The sequence below is a fragment of the Octodon degus genome, unplaced genomic scaffold, assembly GCF_000260255.1.
Source record: "Octodon degus isolate 3935 unplaced genomic scaffold, OctDeg1.0 scaffold00344, whole genome shotgun sequence".
In the NCBI taxonomy this organism is placed as follows: Eukaryota; Metazoa; Chordata; class Mammalia; order Rodentia; family Octodontidae; genus Octodon; species Octodon degus.
Genome location: NW_004524920.1, coordinates 973,025 through 993,361, shown reverse-complemented (window position 1 = coordinate 993,361; position 20,337 = coordinate 973,025). Strand labels below are relative to the sequence as shown.

General features: G+C 51.0%; 2 protein-coding genes across 8 annotated transcripts; both read right to left on the bottom strand.

Moving 5' to 3' along the window:
- Positions 1-290: 290 nt before the first annotated feature.
- On the bottom strand, positions 291-8,745 carry Dyrk1b (dual specificity tyrosine phosphorylation regulated kinase 1B). 7 transcript variants are annotated; one of them, XM_004648006.3, is made up of 12 exons: positions 8,557-8,745; positions 6,431-6,594; positions 5,322-5,441; positions 5,035-5,223; positions 4,539-4,686; positions 3,368-3,654; positions 2,402-2,548; positions 2,178-2,318; positions 1,859-1,894; positions 1,579-1,774; positions 1,112-1,218; positions 291-1,029 (listed from the first exon to the last, which is right to left on the bottom strand). In XM_004648006.3, exons 2-12 carry the CDS (start codon positions 6,491-6,493, stop codon positions 658-660), a joined length of 1,806 nt encoding a protein of 601 aa, XP_004648063.1. In that variant the 5' UTR covers positions 6,494-6,594; positions 8,557-8,745; the 3' UTR covers positions 291-657. The 7 variants fall into 7 exon arrangements, with proteins under 7 accessions (XP_004648063.1, XP_023564014.1, XP_004648062.1 ...); XM_023708246.1 differs by lacking the exon at positions 8,557-8,745 and adding an exon at positions 7,783-8,153; XM_004648005.3 differs by having other exon boundaries at positions 1,579-1,894.
- A 224-nt stretch (positions 8,746-8,969) lies between these two features.
- Positions 8,970-20,337, bottom strand: Fbl (fibrillarin). The gene is made up of 9 exons (XM_004648002.3): positions 20,227-20,337; positions 14,374-14,550; positions 14,175-14,276; positions 13,996-14,090; positions 12,709-12,879; positions 11,559-11,691; positions 10,454-10,566; positions 9,206-9,351; positions 8,970-9,078 (listed from the first exon to the last, which is right to left on the bottom strand). The coding sequence occupies exons 1-9, from the start codon at positions 20,234-20,236 to the stop codon at positions 9,054-9,056; spliced, it is 972 nt and encodes a 323-aa protein (XP_004648059.1). The 5' UTR covers positions 20,237-20,337; the 3' UTR covers positions 8,970-9,053.

Below are 20,337 nucleotides of genomic sequence, written 5' to 3'. Positions count from 1 at the left end.
TCTGGGAGCCCCGACTTACAAGGGCAGTACATGGTACTTCCCAGAGAAGGGCTAGGGGGTATTTACTCCTTCATAGTCTGTTTACCCTGGAAAAAGCAAACATGGGCCAGGATCTTATCCAGGATTCTTTAGCCCCAGAACTCCTACAGCCCATGCCTCCATCAACGGCCATAACTTCAGAAGGGATGTAGCCACACAAGTATCTTCTGGCACCCCCTTTCCCAAGCCCTTGCCCCACCATGCCTCTGAGGGTCGGGTGAGGGGACCAAGGCCCTGCAAACGCTCAGGCAGGCATGTGAGAAAGCTCTTTACTGGGGGGTACAGCGAGGAGGAGCAAGGCCATCTCCCCCTACTTGCCCCCACCCCTCCTAGGGCCCTAGGGTAAGGGGAGTCTCCCCTCTACCAGACCACCACTGTCTTTGGTACAATAAATAGAAAACAAGGGGGGAGAGGGGGCCAAGGGTCCAGTCCTTAATGGGAGAGTGTGGTCAAACCCCTCTCCTTGACCCCCTGCCCCGGGCCCAATCAGTGCAGGCCTCACCCACCCCAGCTGGGTAGCAGCAATTCCAGTCAAGGGGAGAGATGAGGATGGGAGCCCAGGGCCCCCAGATGGGGAGGAGGTATGGCTTCAGGAGGGGCCCTAGGGAGGGGGCAGGGTCATGAGCTGGCTGCTGTGCTCTGTGGTACACCACGGAGGCCCAAGCGCGGCCCCAGAGTGGTGGGGTCATCGGGGGGAGGGAGAGGTGGACGACCTCCTGTCATCCGAGTCCGGAGGGCTGAGGCAGCCGGGTGCTGGGGGGCAGGCGCCAGGTGAGGAGGGGAGCAGTCCGGAGGGCCGCCCACCAGGCTCACATCCATCAGCTCCGGGGGTGGTGGTGAGGTTGGTGATGGGGGCCGGCCAAGGCATCGGGGTTGGGAGGGTAATTGGGCCCCAGGCCCCGGCAGTGATGAGGCAGAGGTAGGGGCTTGATGTGTCTTGTGAGGCACATCACCCCCTGCCCAGGGGCGCAGCAGCTGGGAGGGTGGGACCTGAAAGAGCAAAGTAGTGGGTAAAGGAGTCTCAGTCCTAAAACCCCAGGCTCCCCACCACACATCTTCAAAGCCCCAGTACCTGGGGGCTGTTCATCTCACAGTCAGTGATGGGGGGCCCAGGGCCCCCACAATATCGGTTGCTGTAGCGGTAGGTCCGGTTGTCACTGGAGGAGCCACTGGAGCCTCCTGAAAGTGAGGGAGAAAAAGAGGCCACAAATAAGATGGGATTTCAAGTAGCTCAGTCTGGTTCATGGTCTAGACCCACATCTGTGCTCTGGAACCAAGGCACATTTGAAAGGCCTAGCCCAGATTTGAAATACAAGTTCAGAGTGCAGTTCTAGGTGTCAAACCAACTTTAGAGGTCCAGCCGGGACAAAGTTTCAAGATTATCATGTCAGGAGCACATGGCTCTCCTCCCACCTTATTTTGGAGGCAGAATTAGGCTGTTTCAAATCTCCTGTGAAATCCAGGGATAAGGTGCCCCAGAATGGGCCAAACAGAGCTGCCCCCACCCCGCTGCACCCCATCTAGGCCCTGGGCACCCACCAGAACTGGAGATGGAGCTGGCGGTACTAGAGGAGGGGCAGGTGTCGAGGGGTGCGGGTGAAGTAGAGGCACTGCTGCCTGCCGGGCCTGTGTTGGTGGCCTCGTCGGCAGTGCGGCGGAAGAAGCCGTGCTGCAGAGCCCCCAAAGGGCTGATGCGGGCGGCAGGCTCATACTCCAGCATGCGCAGCACCAGGTCCTGGAAGCGGAGGTAGTCGGCGGGGCTGTGGCCCGGCTCCCCCGCCCGCCGGCCCCCGGGCCCGCCCGTCTGCACGCCCAGCACCTCCTGCAGCCGCCGTGTCCCAGGGCCCTGGTAATCCTGGCAGGGAGGGGGGGGAGGGGGGGCAAGAGAGTGGCCGTCAGTGGGCAGGAGGGGCAGGGAAACACACACGGGGAAACAGAGGCACAGGAGAGAAAGTGGAGAGAAACTGAGTTCTAGGGTGGGAAGGACAACAGGGATGGGCAGGGGATGAAGGAAGGGACAGACAAAGGGAGGAAGAAAAGGAAAAGACACAAGGAGAGGAGACAGGGAGAAAGGGAGCCCCAAGAGTGAAAGTGAGGGCCACCAGGGTGGGAGGAGTGGCAGGGGGCAGGGGCCGCACCTTCCTGAGTTCCTTTGTCCGTCGTAGGGTCCAGCCACCCCCAGGCAGCCGCTCAAAGTATTTTCGAGCCTTGGGTGCCTGCTCCAGCATGGGGGCTGGTGGGATGCCCAGCACCTCCACGATGCGGCTCATCTGGTCCACCTGCGGGCAGGTGGTGGTCAGGGGTACCGAGCCAGCCAGGCTCCACCCCGCCACCTCCAGCTCAGCCCTTCCTGGGGGCGCACCTCATTGGAGCCGCTGAACAGGGGCTCTCCGGTGTGCATCTCCACCAGGATGCAGCCCAGGGACCACATGTCAATGGCCAGGTCATAGGGCGTGCCCAGGAGCACCTCAGGCGAGCGGTAGAAGCGGCTCTGGATATACTGGTAGATCTGAAGAGAGATCAATAGTCAAGGGTCCCAGCCTCCCCTGCGGGCCCCACTGGCACCCAAAAGCTAAGAGGACCTACCTGAAATCAAGACCCCTTCTCTCTAAATGGGGATAGAAACTCCACATTCTGACATTCTCAGCACTATCGCTCCTAAAGCCACAACACTATCTTGCTCTGAAGGCTCAGTGGGCTGGCCTAACCCTAACTCCATTCCTATCCCTGGCACTGAAGCTGAAGGCCTCTCCATCCCTCACTTCTAGAGGACAGCAGAAACAAGTTAACAAAGCAACACCCTAGGTTGAACCCAAGCAGCTTCACCTGCCCACATCCAGAGCTTCAGAACCAGCCCCACAGGGTGAGATAGCTCAGAGGACTAAATGCCTGCTTAGGCAAGTGCAGGGACCAGGGTTTGATCACCGTACCACATGCTATGTCAGCCCCACCCCCTGTGCGACCGAGTCTGGGCGTGGTGGCACACACAGCTGTAATCCCAGGGCTGGGGAAGTTGGAAACAGGAGGATCACTACAAGTCTAAGCTATACAAAGAAACCCTGTACCAAATACATTAAAAAAAAAAAAAAAAAAAAAAAACCAGCCTTACACTTCAAGCTCACCTCTGCCCTTCCCAGTGGGCACTATCCCCTCTTGGCCTCTCCTCCCCTCCTTTATCCACTGGCCCTACCCCTCCCAACTGTACCAGCAATACCCTACATCAAATGCTATCTATCAGGCATCTACGCCATGGCCTGGACTGGTTGTGCCCTGACCCAGCCATACCCACTCCGTGAGTTTTCCCCCCACCCCTCCATCTGAACCGCACCCTCTGGCCAAGCTGGCAGGAGCTGCCAAAGTCCACAATCTTGATGGCACTGCGCTTTGGGTTGCAGAGCAGTATGTTCTCAGGCTTGAGGTCGCAGTGAATGATGCTGAGCTCAGGTGTGGCGAGAAAGAGCAGCGCTGTGCAGAGCTGCTGTGCCAGCTTCCGGGTCAGGTTCAGTGAAACACCGCGGAAGTGTGTATTGCGCAGGAGGTCATACAGGTTGTAGGACAGCAGCTCAAACACCAGGCACAGGTGGTTCCGGAACATGAAGTGCCGCTTCAGGTGCACTAGGGGGCAGAAAACAGAAACAAAAGACGAAGAAACAGATTCAGAGAAGGCCAGTGGTAGCCTGGAACCACCACACAGTATGAAGTGCCTCTACTCCCTGCACACCAGCCAAAGGCTGGTATGCCCCCTGGGTACCTCGTCACAATGTTTCTACATAGTATCTAACTTTATGCATCTGGGGAGCCCTCTTTCAAGTCTTGCCAAATGTTCTAATTAAATCAAAGAGAAATTTTACGTTAGCGCCTAGTAGATCTTCAATACATTTCCATGCTTCCTCAGTCTTATAACACTTTTTATCTCTGTTATATTTAAAAAACAAGGGACGCTAATTTTCCAATTATAGTAAGGATATAAATTTTCTTTTTTCTTTTTTTCTTTTTTTTTTTTTTGCAGAACCAGAGATTGAACTCCAGCCCTTAAGCACTTATTCTACTGAGCTATCTCCCCAGCCCCTAATTTTCCTATTAAAAGAAAAATCAGTGTAAGAGAGGAGAAAAATTGGCTCAGTTTTAACAATCAAGGTTCCAGAATCTACAACCACATTAGTTATTGCTCTGCCGAGTACAAACTGTCACCTCACAGTAGTGACAACACTGCGTGCCTGGTTTCTCATCTCCAACATGAGAGCATGTCACCTCCTTGTGGGGCTGCAGTGAGTTAATTTATGTAACATGTTTGCAACAGCTCCTGGCTCAGCAAAGGCAAATTCTGACCACTTTTATCAGGAGAATGGGCAACAAGCAAGCAAGAATCAGGCAGATCACTAGGCTACAGAGGCCCCAGTGAGTGCCCCCTGCCCTGAAGAAACCAGCTCCTCCAGGACTGAGGGTGACAACCCCTGCTCCAGGCCTTCAGGCTTGGCACGCACCGCCCCAGGCCTCACCTATGTAGTACTTCATCTCCGTGTCATGCTGGTTCATCAGCTCCAGCAGCCGCAGCTCAATCTGGGCCTGGTTGAGAAACGCCTTTTTGTTCTTAATAATCTTGATGGCCACCAGCTCCTGGGTCTGATGATCATAAGCTTTCACCACCTGACAAGAGTAGGCCATGTCACCAATGGAGGCAGGGGCAGGGTAGGAGTAGTCACTGCTGTCCTTCTGGATGGAGACCCACCAATCACACCATCACACAGCAGCGTGTTCACCATTAACCAGGCACTGGTGTAAAAATGGGATGTGAACTGACACAAGTACCTATGTGAAGTGTCATACTTCTGTACTTTCACAGAAAGGAAATTGAAGCACAGAGAAACTAAATGAGAAGGCCTAGAAGACCGGGCCAGTACGAACTTGAAGTCACTAAGCCCTTAGGTATACAGGCCAATGTCAGTGGGTGCCTATACCCCTCAATCGCTGGATCAGACAAGAGGCTGTCCTCACCTGGCCAAAGGAGCCTTTGCCTATGAGCGAGTCAATCTCATAGCGCTCTAACCAGCGCTCACCACTGCGCACAATATAGTCGTGGTTGTCATCATCATAACCGTGGTTCAGGACCTTCTTCTCCTTCTTAGTGCTCGAGTCCTGGGGTGGTACCTGCTGGGCCCGCCGCTTCTTCTTCGCATAGTATACCTGCCCAGCCAGCCAGCCAGGAGACAGGGACTGGTGAGTGACCTGGGCCAGCAGCAAGACACCCCAGCACCCAGCCCAGGACCCCACCCCCTGCCCACCTCATTGATGTGCTTGTAGGTCTTGATGAGGTCCACAGAGAGCTTGCGCAGCGGGGCTGAGGCTGCATCCCGGAAGGCCAGGGGCAGCCTCCGAGGCAGCAGTCGCACATCAGGAAGTACCTACCGGGCAGGGCAAAGGGGCAACAGGACAGGCCTTCACCTTTGGACTTCCAGTGGAGAACTAAATGGGCTACTGGCTCCTCAAGGCCACACACATTTATGTGGACAATGTCTAGCTCCTATGTGAGAATATAAACTCCTCAAGGGCAAGGATGCAAGTCTTGTCCTCATTTATCCCCAGTGCCTTGGACAGGAGCTGGCCCACAGTGACCACTCACTAGATATCTGCCCTGTATATGGAGTGACCTAGCCCTCACCTTTCACCCAGATCCTGTGTTGGGCTGACCATACCTTTCTCTATTCCTAACCTCCACATGGGAAACTTGGGCTCTGCCCTGGAATACTTCTGAGATCATCTATTCTGGGGATTCTACCTATGAAGTAACCCCAAGTCTGACTGTCCTCATCCTCTGGGGCCTTCCTAACTCACATCTTCAACTCTGAGCACCTCTGCCCAGTTTCTTTATAAAAGTCACTCAGACTGTGATCTGGACCCAGGACTGCCCACCACATCTTACTTGAGAGGCTTACCACCTCTATCTTTAAAGCTCTTCATCCTGTATCATCCTGGCCCTACAGCCAAGACCATTCAGGGTTAACCTCCCTCTCTGACTCACTCTACATGTCCTTCTCAGTGAATACTTACTTGATGTTTGCTATGTGCCAGGCACCACTCTTAGCATTTCACACATACGGTATTTCATTGACCTGTTTAATCCTGATAACCACCTTCTGAAGGAACTATGATCATTGGTCCCATTCAGAGAACAGAAAACATACGTATGAAAAACCTGTAATTCAGCTACCATAACAGGATTTAAACCAAGACTCTCCAGAATGACTTTGCTTAAAGTTTTCTAATTCTATGGAGCAGTGATGTCTCTCAGAGATGGTCCTGCACACAGTAGTAGCTTTTGACCTTGAGACCCTTCTATTTCCAGCCTGCCCTTATTACCCCCAGGCAGCTGACATGCCAACTGAATGCCTACCTGCATGTGCTCCTGGGGCCCCGGGAGGCCAGAGAAGGGCCCATGGCCTGGTGGGATGGCCATGGTGGGCTCAGAGGGCCGCAGGGGTGCGAGACCTGGAGCGGGAGCCCGGCCGGGGGGCGCCTTCTCGCATCCTGCACCTCGGCTGCCACCGCCGCTGAGACCTGAGAGCAGGCATGAGGTGGGGAAACAACATGGAATGTGGGATAGTGGCAAGCCAGAAGAGAGAGGCATGGGAGAAGGGCAGGGCACAGAGGGAGAAGACAAAGGGTGCGACCAAGCAACCAGAGGGAAACACAGAGGACAGGCAGGCAGGTGAAGGAGCATAAGAGCCCCTCAACAAATGATGATCAAATAAATAAATAAGGCAGCACAAACAACATGTAAAAGAGTGATTGGGAGTCAGACGGGGTGGGAGGAGTGGTTATGGGCCGTGACAGGAGAGGAAGACAGACACCAGTGATGGAGGGGAAAGAACAGAGAAGAAAGAAAATAGAGTCTGGACAGAATTCGTTCTTTCTTCCTGTTTCTACTCCTGCCTGTCCCCAGGGGTCTTGACACCAGATCTTATGCTCTTGTAGTCTTCCTTGAACATCAGAATCTCCTCAGGAACTACAGCAAACTCCCTCCACCCTGAGTCTACTCTTCCCCGATTTTTCCCAGTCCAGAGAACTGTGGGGATCCCCCAAACCATTTAAGTTCTCTGGCATCCTCAGGCCACGGTAGTGTCCACTGCAGGCCCCTAAAGCCATGGGGTCCTCAGAACTCCTGGCCACATCAAGGTTATCTGAACCTCAGTCCTACTGCTACAGCTTTCCAATCAGGGCACAACTTTTCCATGGCATACCAAGCTCTTCCTACACTTGAGAACCACCTCTCCAGGTAGACTCCCTGTACCCTATTTCAGTTTCGCTGTGCCACGTCAAGGATCTCCCCCCTATTACTCCAAGACCCTCTCCCACCAAGAGCCACTCCTCACGGAAGCATAGGGAAAGCCCTTCTCAGGTTAGACTGATCATCCTTTTCTCCCCCACACTGGGTCCTTGTCCTCCCCCATCCAGTTTCCCTAGTAGAGTCCTTTCTCCAGTTACCCCTCTCTATACCAGATCACTGCACAACTGCACCTATTCCTAGAAGGTGCCCCTAGTTATATCCCCAAATATCAGAGGGCTCTCTCTTCCCAAAGTGTCCCCCACAACAAATCCTCTAAGTGCACCTCGCCCGTGTCAGATCCCTTCCATCCCATGTCTTGCACTCCAGAATCTCTCTTCCCTAGGAACTTCCCCCCAAAACTACCTCTTTCCCAGGGTCCTCCCATACTAGGAATGACACTCCCAGCCCCCACCCCCTACCCGGGTCAGGGCTGGTGCGGGGCCCACGGGGGGCTGGGGCGCGATGGGGCCCCCAGTGGAGTGGGCGAGCAGCCAGCATGGCGGTGGTGGTGGCGGTGAGAAGGCAGCCGCCCGTTTCTTGCCCGGCCGGGGCGGCAAACCCCGCGGCGGTGAGGGCAAGCAGGACAGGCAGCCTGGTGGGTGACAGCAGCCGCCGCCAGGGGCGGGGAAAGGAGCGGGACTAAGGTCAGCTCAGGGCAAGCGGGGGAGGGGAGAGCAGGTGGACGGGGGAGGGGTAGGTTAACCCTCACACCGCCGGCCCCGCCCTGCCCTGAGTGGCCACCCGCCCCCAGGGACCCTGGCGTCCCGCCCCCCAACCTTGGAGGACCGCCCCGGCCGGTGAAGATCAGGCAGGCGGGGCCCAACTGAGAGTTTGGCAAGCCGCACCTCCCATGGCAACAACCGTACCATTGGCCGTTGCTGCCTGAAACTCAGCCAATCACAACACAGGGCAGCTGTTGCTAGGCGACGATGAAGCGGCCGTCGGAGAGGAGACAGCCCAAACAAAGGGCGGGAGTGGGGCCCAGCTACCCCCTCCCAACCTTCTCAAGAGGGATCTCTCGGGCTCAGCCCCTTCCAGGAATCCGACTATGAATAGCCAGACGCAGCCCGCACCTACCCGATGCCCCCCTCTTCTCCCTCGGCCTCGTGCTAAGTCTCCCGGACACAGACAGGGCGGGTCCCGATCACCCCTTCTAAGAACGCATGCTGCCCCGCCCATCGGCCGGTTGTTACCTGAGGGCGCGGGTAAGGGGACTCAAACTGCTCGGGGAGCCCGAGCTCAGACCTGCCCACGGGCGGAAGGTATCCGGCGGACGGCGTGCCAGGGCCCCCGATTACCCAGTAATGCAACCAGCAAAATGGCGACCACAACAAACCGCCCCCCCTTCCCAAACTCCGCCCCTGTCCTCCTGTCACGTGACCACGGTAACAGTCTGCGCCTGCGCACTCCGAAGCTAGCGCTCCAGGCTGGCACACATGCGCAGTGACCTACCGATCGCGCCCAAATTGTTATGGCTGTGCAAGAGACAAGTATGGTGCATGTGCTGCATGACCGGATAAAACTTTCAGTCCCCACCAAGCAACGATGAACATGGACACGTGCATCCCATTGTCTATGATGGCTGCTGAACAATCAGTAGACACAGCAACAGATGAGTCTTTTAATAGAAAAATCAAGTGCAACAAACAGTAGCAACACACATCTCTGAGAATCTACACAGCATTGGGCTTCAGTTCTTCACCTTGGGAGGTGGCCTGTGAGAAAACAGAAATGAGGAAGGTGTGTCACAGTTGTCACCACTCTAGGTGTCCCCAGAACCACAGCACTCTGGATGCAGGGAAGGGAGATCTGGCTTGGTGGATTAACTGGGCGCCTGCTCACCTGTACACCCCCACAACCACAGCGTGGTCTCTTTCGTAGGGCTCTAGGGTCAGCTGCTCCTGGGGCTTCATGTTCTCTTGCTGCATCTTCTTTACTTCAGAAGCAAACACGGCCTCAGCTGAGGCTGTGGAGTCAATGCAGTTGGCCTACAGAGGAGAAAGGATTTGAGATCTGTACCAACCATTGGACTGTTTTCCATTTTGAGGCTGTTTAAGCCAGATGTATGTTCTTATCAGAAACTCCAGTGAAATCCAGGTTTTGTAAATGTGGTCAAAGATTTATTAGGGCTATCGCGGCTTTCCTCAAGGTAGGCCACCCTGCATCCTCCAGGGTGCTCCTTTATCTTGCTTTTTCCTTTTACTTGACCCACGTTCCCTCTGCAGAGCCAGTTTCTCCCCCACTGTTCACTTTTACTTTTTCAACTAAACTTTGTGCACCATTAAACAAAAAATTTTCATTAGAAAAGTTTTTGAGGCTAGAAGTCCTATTTGTCTAAAAGTCGCTGTTTAAGTCGGGCTTGGTGCTAGCATACTTGTAATCTCAGAACTTTGGAAGAAGACTGGGATAGATGGACCTAAAAGTCAAGTCCCACCTGGGCAACTTAGCAAGGAACTATCTCAAAATAAAAAGGGCTGGGGATACAGCGCAGTGCAAAAACCCTGGGTTCATTCCCCAATACTAACAAACAAACAAGACCCAGGACTTTACATTCAGGATTTTTTTTTTTTTCTGCTTTCTCTTAGTAATGCAGCCAGGAACAATAAAAGAAACTTAGCAAAAAGCTACTGAGTTCTCAGCATGTCAAAGTGTAACACGTTCTGAAGAATGTTCCTAGCATTTCTCTCATATCTGTTCTATGATTGAAATTGTTCTGGACACTTTGCATGTTGATTTGTCTTACTTCAATTCTTAGATGATAAGACTAGTATTTCTACTGTTACAAGCAAAGAAAACTGAGTTCAAAAGGTTAATATGCAGAGAATGCTGAAGCTTTTTGCTAAGTTTGTTTTATTGTTCCTGGCTGCATTACTAAGAGAAAGCAGGGGGGAAAAAAATCCTGCATGCAAAGTTCTGGGTATTTTATTTTGTATTGTATTGTTTTGTTCTGTTTGTTGGTTAAGTAACTTGCTTTGACTCACACAGCTGGAATTCAAATGCAGATGGTAACCTACACCACTTGCCTCCTTAAATCCAAAAAGATACCTCCCTAGGATATCGTGACCCCATTTTAGATTCCAAGCCCCGCACCTTAATGGAGATGACAAAGTGTCCTCCATTACGTAGGAAGGTGTGGGCATTCAAGGCCACGATCCGAGTTTGATCTGGCTGGGCCACATCGGCAAAGATAACATCCACCATTGCTAAGGAGAGAAGACAACAGTTAAAAGCTGGTTTCACCAAGTCTTCCCAGACCCTCCCATGAGGACTGTGATCCACCAGCAGGCTCCTGGGAGTCTCCCTGCTTCACTCTCTCTCCCCTCACTGAACCCCCTCCCTCCACAGTACCCTCCCGAGATAGCATTTAAACTATTATTAAGCCCACAGTCATAACATTCATTCACTCCTCTTGTAAAACATGGTTGCCACCTACTCTGTGGCCAGCCCTGGGCCGGGCGTGGGGGACATAGAGACGAGTCAGACCCGGACCCTGCCCTCGAGATGCTCCCGGGTCTGGGGGGGAGATAGATGTCATCAAAAAGACAAGTAAAGGTGAGCAGTTAAAGGCAAGAATGTGTAGAAGAGGTTAAATGAAAACAAGCTGCAGAGCAAGAGGGAGAATGACAGCATGAAAAAAGCAAAGAAAAATGGATGGAATGAAAATGTTTTTAGAACAATGATTTTTTTTTAAATGATCAAGTGCTATAAAGAAAACTTTAAAAATTGGAAAAAGCAGATAGCAAATGTTCTTATCAGTAACCTCAGAGAAATATATCAGGCTATTTTTCACTCTACTTTTAAATTTTTCCTTTTAAAAAAAGTCATTAATATTCACAATAGGCCTCTTTGGGCAGGTTATGCTCAGTGTGTGCTAGGATGCCACTGAACATTGAAGGCCCCCTGAAAGAGGCTTTTAATCAGAAGCCAAGGTAGTAGAAAAGGTACCATGTTTTGGAAGGAGGCAGGAAGTACACAGGAGAAAATCAAAGAAGACGTGGGCCTTCCCAGAGCTCCAGCATTTGTGGCCGTTACCAAACACCACCTCACCTGCTCCCCTCCCCACTTTCCATTCCTGCAGGCTCAAGAGGCCTGCTCATCTACTCTAACTCCCTCTGAATCCAGGCCCTGCTCATTCTTCCAGGAATGCTGGGGTGGCTTGTCCTAGCTGCCCTGGGCCCCCCTCCAGACCTCTCACCAATGAGCATGCGGTACTTGTGTGGGTGTCGCGCATCCTCAATCACAGGAATAATGTTGGTCCTCTTCTTGGCCAAGTTGATCAGATCGCGACCAGAGCGGTGGGAGAACTCAACGGCATAGACCAGACCATCCTAAAATGAATCCAATGATAATGAACGGTCACACTGGTTCTCGCATATGGAGCGTATACTTCAGGACCCTACACCACACGACATCTCTTCTGATGAATGACTACTGTTATGATGTCTACATTACAGATTAATTAACTGAGGTATAAAAACATGAAATCACTGACCAAGGATTGTTCAACAAGCAGCAAAACTACATAATCCAAATTTGCCTGACATGAGAGCCCAAGCTCCCAAGAGGGGCTGACCCTCAGGCAGAAAAAAGTAATGAAATCTAAGAACACCTGCCATGCGAATGAACTTGTTTAATTTTCACAAAACCCTATTCTGGTTAAACTGAGACAGGTTAAGTGACGTGGTGAAAGCCCCATCATTATAAAATGCCTACAAGAGCCTGGAGCATGTGACCACCAAATTAAACAGCCTATAATCATGCAACAGGGCTGGGGAGATAGCTCAGTAGAATAAGCACTTGCCTGGCAAGCCCAAGGACCTGAGTTCAATCCCTGGTTCCGTAAAAAAAAATTTAAAAAAAATTGAAAAATCATGCAACAAATAAGAAGTGGTCAAGTGAAACACACAGGCACCAAGCACCCTCTACAGGAGAAACCCAGACAGCTACACAGAAATGCAGGCCCAGAACTGAGCACTATCAGTTCTTTAAAAAGAAGCCAGAAGACAAGAACTTTTTATGATTTTTCTTTTTCTTGGCCACAGGGTCCAGCTCATGTTGCTCAGGCCTCAAACTTGCATTTTCCTGACTCAGCCCCCCAGGCAGATGGAGCTACATACCATGACACCGAGCTACGGGCACAAAATTGTAAGGAGGGCAACCAAACGGTCTACTCTCCCAGCTTTGGGTCATGGCTAAGCCCATGTCCACCCCTCTCTCCTCAAAGTCTCAAGTAGTCCCACACATAGGAACTGAAGAAAGGGCCCTTTGACACATGATGCAGGGAAGCAGCCAGAGCCCCACTCCAGATTGGCAGAGGTGGCCCACCCCCAACCCATCCAACTCACCAGGCCTACGATGTCAGAGACATGGGAGACTGTGGTTCCAGAGGCCGCCCCGAGGTAGAGCACCTTGGCCCCAGGCTTGATGTGGATCTGGTCCACACCACCGAGGATTGCTGCAGCCAGTTTGGAGCGGAAGGGGTTCCAGGCTCGGTACTCAATTTTGTCATCTCCTTCCTAGGCCAGGAGAACAGGGGTGACAGTCAGAGCTAGGCTGTTCTGCGGAATTACTCTTAACCTTAGTGCCTCAAAAGAAGTGGGATGGTGCGACCACCATACAAGAACACCCATATCAGAGCAGTGACCATGAGAGCAGCCTCTCTCGTGGGCATTGCCAACTCAGAAAGAAGAGGCACCATGAGACGGAAAACCAGGCTGGGGAGACAGCTCAGCATTCTGAGCACCTGTCTGGCGAGCACAGAGATCCAGGTTTGATCCCTGGTACAGTACACACACTGTGCCAGCCACCAAAACGGGGCATGGTAGTACACGCCTGTAATCCCAGCACTAAGGAGGCGGAGACAGGAGAATCACTAAGAGTCTGAGCTGCGCAGTAAGACCCTGTACCTAATTAAATAAATGATTTTTTTTTTAATTTGGGGGAAAAAAAGAGATGGTAAACAGTAATAATGAGACCCCTGCACTCGGCTACCATCTCCTGTCCCAGGCACTGGGAATACCACAGTGCAGAATACAGATACTGATCAGCCCTTATGAACTAAGTGTATACTCAAAGAACTAACTGCAACCTGCCAAGGTCCTGCGGAGAGACCACACCAAGAGAGTGGACGGGAAGCGCAGGAGGCAGGGTGAGTAACTGGTAAGAATGAGAGGGGGGCCAGGAAGGTGACTTCTGACTCAACCTGGAGGGGCAGCAGGCAGAGGGAAAATGAAGAGGAAACAGGTGTGGCTGAGCATGGCAAAAATGACACAAGGATGGGCAGTCAAGGCTGCTTTTGACAGGGTGATATGACATGCCCTTGTCAGAAAGACCAGGGGACTCCAGACCAGAGACAAGAGTTGGAAGTAGCCCTGCACCAAGCCAGGAGAGAGGAGAGCAAGGAGACCAGTGCGGCTGGGCACTTGGTCAGGTGGGAAGGAGATGTGCCTCAAGGCACAGTGAGAACTCGGGACTTCCAGGCAGTGCTGAGTCTCAGAAGATGGGGGAGGATGGTCTGAGCTACGCATACTGCGGATCCTCAGCTGCTGCATGTAGGTCACGTACAAGAGACCAGACCACTTGTGACACTACCAGCTGGGGTCTGGTGGTCTGCACGGGGCATGGGGCCTCACCGAAATGGAGACTCTCTTCTCTCCGTAAACAGACTCTCCAGGGACCAGATTCTTGGTGACAAGTGCATCTTCCTTTCCACGACAAATGAAGACACCTGGTGAGGGGAACAGAACACGCTAGGATTCCACAGGCCCATGCCACCCCTAACCTCAGACAGCTGCCTGCCAGCCTCCCTCACCCTCATGCCGGTGAGGTTCCACCATCACATTCTTCCCCGACTGGTTTCCTCTTTTTCCTCCCCGGCCACGACCACGGTTGCCACCAAACTGGAAGCCTCCACCTGCAAGAAACGGTAGTGGCAGAATAGCAAAAAACCCAAGTCTTTACTCCCTGCACCCAAGAAGGCCCTGTCCACCCCCCTCGTCAACCCCACTTACCCCGTCCTCCGCCGCCGCCGCCGCCACCTCCTCCTCGGCCGCCACGGCCTCTAAAGCCTCCGCCACCTCGACCTCGGCCACCACCAAAGCCACCTCGGCCCCCACCACGACCACCACGACCTCCACGGTCACCAAAGCCCCCTCGGCCACCGAAGCCACCTCCACGAGGGCTGAAACCTGTGGGCAAAACCAAAACAGGAGTCAGGGCAGTGATATTTAAAAGGATGAATGGCACTCACTCACCGGCCGCTGGACTCAGGTAAGAACCCAAACACAAGTCTGAGGGCCCTAAACACACTGCCAAGAATGTCCATGGCAGCAGAAAACACAGGATCAACTTGTATGTCCAGCAATAACAGACAAGGAAAATGGAAAACAGCCGTACAAACAACGGAGAAGACCTCCTGTTATACACCCCAGAGAGGTCTTAGAATGATGTTAAGTGAAAAAAACAAGTTTGCACAAGGTTCCAACCAGCCATATCCAAAGCAAGATCCTTTTTATAAATTTTAGCAACAACTAAAACCAACCAGTGCTACGTTCTGTTGAGATCTGTGGTAGCCTCTCTGCCCAAAAAGACAAAAGCTAAAACTTAAGATGCTGGTTACTAAGGAAGGAGACATGGGGTCAGCAAAGAGGCAGACACAGAAACATTGAAATTCTGGTGTTTTTAGTGGGATAGAAGATTCTTTTTTTTTTTTTTTTTTTTTTTTTTTTTTTGAGACAAGGTCTCACTATGCAGTTCAAGCTGGCCTTGAGCTACCAGCAATCCTCCTGTCTCAGCCTCCAAGTGCAGATTACGGCCATCCACCAGCACCACCAGCACCACCAGCTGGGATAGAGATTAACAGAACTCATTCTATTGTCCAGTGAACCCTATCCAAGCAGGGCCCTGCCCATATGTAATCCCAGCATTTGGGAGGCTGTGATCCCAATGTCTACCCAGCCCAGGCAACTTAGTGAGACTCTGTCTCAAAATCTTTAAAAAGGCTGCAGATGTAGCTCATTGTGAAAGCCCTGGGTTCAATCCCCAATTCCAGCCCCAGCTCCAAATTGGTGAACCCTGTGTGTGTGTGAATACACTGTGGCAACAGGGTCCCCTAGATCTTGGGAATATCTTCTTGCCTCATCTTGCCTTTGTATCTGGAAGAAAAGGGCCACACACACCGTCAAGAAAAGGAAGTTCAGCCTGACAGTTCCCTAACTCACCTCCCTGCTCCCTGAGCCCAAGCTCCAAACACGCTTCTCTTTAATGGTGCTAAAAGACAAAAATGTCATTTTCTTTCATCTTTATTTTCTTTCTTATAATAGTGAATACTCATTTATTTATTTACTTTTTATGTAGTTAGTACAGGGTCTACAGGGTCTCATTACACAGACAGGACTTGTAGTGATCCTCCTGTTATCAGCCTCCCAAAGCTGGGATTACATTATAGGCAGTGAGCCACCACACCCAGTCTCAGTTGCTGTCTCAGCATGCCCTGGGGGCACAGTATACCTGTGAACCCCCAGCCCCTGCACAGGCGCTTTAATCTACTGAGCTATCTGGCTGGCCCTTCTATTACTCATTTAATTTTTTAACTAACAATTTAATTTTCAGGGCTGGGGAAATAAGTGCCTTCCTGGTAAGCACAAGGTCCTGAGTTCAATCCCCATACAAAAAAAAAAAAAAAAAGTAATTTAATTTTCAAAGCTCCCAATCACAACCAAGAACTGCTTACTTCATCACAAAAGAAAAAAGGGGGGGGGACCCAAACTGTCCTTGTAAGGACAGACAAAAACCTACAGGCAGTTTAAGCCTTGACTATTTTGTCAAAAAGTTTAAGAAATAGATGATGAAAAAGGATTTAGTTTTGTCACTTCAGGACAAAGCAAATGTTCACCAAACACAAAACCATGTTTGAAACAAGCCAAATTCTTCCCATACTAACACGTTTAGTAGTCAACTCTTCCATGGTGACTTCAAAAGCTCTGAAATGCTGCTCTGAAAAATGACAAATTAGTCGTGCGTGGTGGTGCATGCCTGTGATCCAAGCGCTTGAGAGGCTGAGGGAGGAGGATCACTCTACATTCAAGGACAGCCTGGGCTACAAAGTGAGTTGAAGGGCAGGCTGGAACATATAACTGAGGCTCCAATGCAAAACTTCGAAAAAAAAAAAAAAAAAATTACATATGATTTACTGAATCAGTTTGAAAGTTAATGATGGTTGAAAATTATCTCACCATGTAAGTTATTCAATTTTTCTATATAAATTTGCTAACATTTTTGAAGAGATGCATCTGTTCACACCCCATGCTATCTTCACACATCTTAATAGTATTAAAGATGAAAACTGGGGCCTGGATATAGCTCAACAGCATAAGCGCCTGCCTGGCAAGCACAAGGTCCCAAGTTCAATCCTGGTACAAAAAAAAAAAAAAAAAAAAAACAGATGGAAACATATTTTTCTCCTTTATTTTACTGTTGGCCTTTTCTGTTTCTTTGAAAGTGTAATTTAGTAGCTGTTACTAATTTAGTTTGGGCCGGGAGATAGCTCAGTAAAATAAGCTCTTGCCTGGCAAATGCAAGGGCCTGAGTTCAATCTCCAAAAGGTAATTTAGGCTTTTTTTTAATTTTCAAAACTCCCAAATATATAAGAAGCATGAAGTGTTTATCTTTTATCTCCTTGCTCTATGTTTCACACAGAGCTACAATCCCTTTCACTTGGTTTATTTCTCACTAAATTGCCCAGGCAGGACCTGAATTTCCAATCCTCCCCTCTCAGTCTCCAAGACTGTAAGTGTAAACCACCACACCCAGCTTGGATGATCTTTTTAAAACATCTTCCGGGAATGATGGTGCACACCAGTAATCCCAGCACTACTTTTTTTTTTTTTTGTATTTTAGGGAAGAGTCTACAGAGTGTTCAGGGATTCACTACTAGATCGGATTCATAGTGATCCACCTGTTTACACCCTCCCAAGTGCTGGGATTACAGGCACACGCCACCACACCCAGTCTCAATCACCATGGGGGGGTGGGCGGCAGGGCAAGCCTGGGCCTGAACCCCTGGCCCCTGCACCTGCTGGTAATCCATTGACCTATATGGCCAGCCCCTAATCCTAGCACTTCTGAGTCTGAGGCAGGAGGATGGTTGTGAGTTTGAGGCCAGCCTGGACTACAAAGTAAGATCAAGGCCAGCCTGAACTTCTAGTGAGACTCTATCTCAGGAAGACCAACCTATCTCAAAAAGACCAAAAAAATAAATAAACAAACACACACACAATAAATCAGGTCCCACCATTCCTTGACCGAAATCTATCAAAGTATTTTCCACCACATCCAATATGAAATCAAAATTCTTTCCCTGCGTTAAGTGAGCCACACCTTGCTTAATCCCTGGAACCCAGAGACTCAGATTTAACTGCGAGAGCAAGGGATTTTGGAGAGCTCCCCAGGTGATCCCAGGGTGTAGCCCCAATTGAGAAGCCTCCATGCCAGGAATGACCTCCCCAATGGGCCCTGTCCTCTTCCCACCAAGGGGCAAACACAGCGCAGCTCCTATAACCTATAACCTATAACCTATAACCCTACCACCTGCCGTTCCCAAGCCTGGCTGCTGCACAGCTCCCCACCTCTCCTCTGCAGTCAGGTCCCAGAGTAAAATGCTACTGACTCACGAGGGCCTTTCTCGCCACCCTACTTACCCTGCTTTACTTCTCTGCACAGCCACGATCACACATGGCACTGTGCATATTGTCACCATGGCCTCCCCCAACAGAATCAAGCTCCAAATGCACGAGGATCCTTCATTGTTTCCATCACCACCACATCCTCCATGCGCTGCACAACATCCAATGCAAAGGCTCAATAAACATTAAATAAGCAACTGCCCATTGATAACTCTTAATTCTCCCTGGTCCCAGAGAGCAAGTGGTCCTGGGCCTCTCCCTTTGTGTATTCCATGCAGAGAGGTCATTCATGCCATTGCCATTCATGACCTAAGAGTAGGGAAGGATCATAGGAATCACTTTCCACCTCAGAGCTGCAAAGACTAAATGACTTTATAGACAAAGCACCCCACATATTATACAGCCTGCAACAGTTTAAATATTGTTAAACTCAGAAGAGTCCCCTGTGTCCCCTACTTATGAGAAAAGCCAGTAGGAGCTAGGTCTGTGAGACTCTCTCTGACCTGACTGATCAGAGACCAGGCAAGTGTGTGGCCCATGGCTACAAAAGAGGCTTGAACGTCAACTTTCGGTCCCAGCTACTCAACAAATCTTAATACGCTTCAGATCCTCGGGATCTGAGGAAAACGTACCATGAAGACTGAAGACTCACTCCTCAGAAACAAACATATTCACACAATTTTTTCTGGAAAGTGTAAGGGGCAGGGCCTCACAGGCTCCCTGATTTACAATCTGTTCTCGCTCCACAACCTACCCTAGGTCCAAAATGTTGACTGCATATCCCAAACCTTTGCTTGGTCTTGGCTTCTCTCTCTCACATACACAATGTTCTGGCTGTTTTCAATATACATCCCCAAATCAGACAACTTGTCAGCAAGTCCACTGGTACCGCCCTCGTCCAAGTGCCACCATCTCCTAGGCTTTAACAACAAATTCCCAAACAGTGGAACAAGTTCTCACACGGAGGGAGGTGGAGGCTAGGCAGGCATGATTTAGGAAGCTGTTAGACATCAGGTATAAGAACCTTAGCTTTAAGGATATGGTGGTGCACCACACCTATAATCCCAGCATTCAGAGAGGTTGCTGCAGGAGTGTGGTGGGTTCGGAGCTAGCCTGGGCTACAAACTTCAATCAAGAGCAGCCTGAACTACATAGCGAGACCCGTAGCTTGTTCCCCTTGAGAAAGACAAGAGTAACAAGCCAGTACAATTATATGTCAAACACTGTTATTTTCTTTAACATTATTTCATTTAATCCTAAGAGTTGCCATTTTATTGATCAGAAAACTGAGGCTCAGAGAGGTAAAACCACCTGTTTAAGGTCACTCGGGAGGCTAAACTGAACCAGAGATGAAACACCGAACTGAACCCTTCAACTGTCAAAGCCAGGATTTTCATTTTCCCGCCACAAGGGAGGTGAGGTAGGTTCGACAGAATAACGGGAAATTTGGAATGAAAAAATTACTCGGGGGGACCACACACTCGGGGCCTCCTTCTGTTCTCTGTTGCACAAAACCCTTTTTCCCCCAATAAATATATTCTGCTCTTAAAAATAAAATAAAAAACTACTCAGGCCCTATGAATACCCTCCTTTCAGACGCTAACGCCAGGCTCGTTTCTCTTACCAGAGTTGGGAATCCCTGGCCTCCAAATTTCCTATCTTCGGAGACCCACCTCCCCGAAGCGTAGACACCGGGAAAGTGGGCCAGAAAGGGCTTCACACTACAAAGAGGGTTCCTCATCCAGCCTAGCTTTTCAGAACCAACTCCTGGACCCAAGATCGGGGGTCTCCCTCTCCGAGACCCCCGACGCAGGCTCTCAAAACCCATGCTCAAGAGATCCGAGGCCTTAGATGCCGGGATCCCGGCTCTGAGTCAGCCTCCTCGAATGCCTCCCCTCGCCCCAAATCTAAAAACCGCTTCTATTACATCTTATCCCTTGATCAGGAACTCCCAGTCCCAGGCGTAAGGCCCAGGACCCCCGATAGTGATTCCGAAGCCTGTCACAAGCCCCCGGACTTCCCCAAGTCAAGATCGATTCTCAGGCGGAACCAGGACCCCCACCCGGGCTCCGAACACAGCCTCCGCGCCCAAGCCAAAGCCCCGCCCCTCCGATTCCGGCCTGGCGCCCGGAATCCCGCTCACCCCATTCCCCGAGCCCAGACCCCAACTCCACACCGCACCTGGCTTCATGGTGAGGGCTAAACTGCGCGGCTCGCAGAGTCTGGGGCGTCCCTGACTCCACGAGTCCGGAGCTTTCGCACGTGGAAAGGAGCGCAGGCGCGCGACGGCGT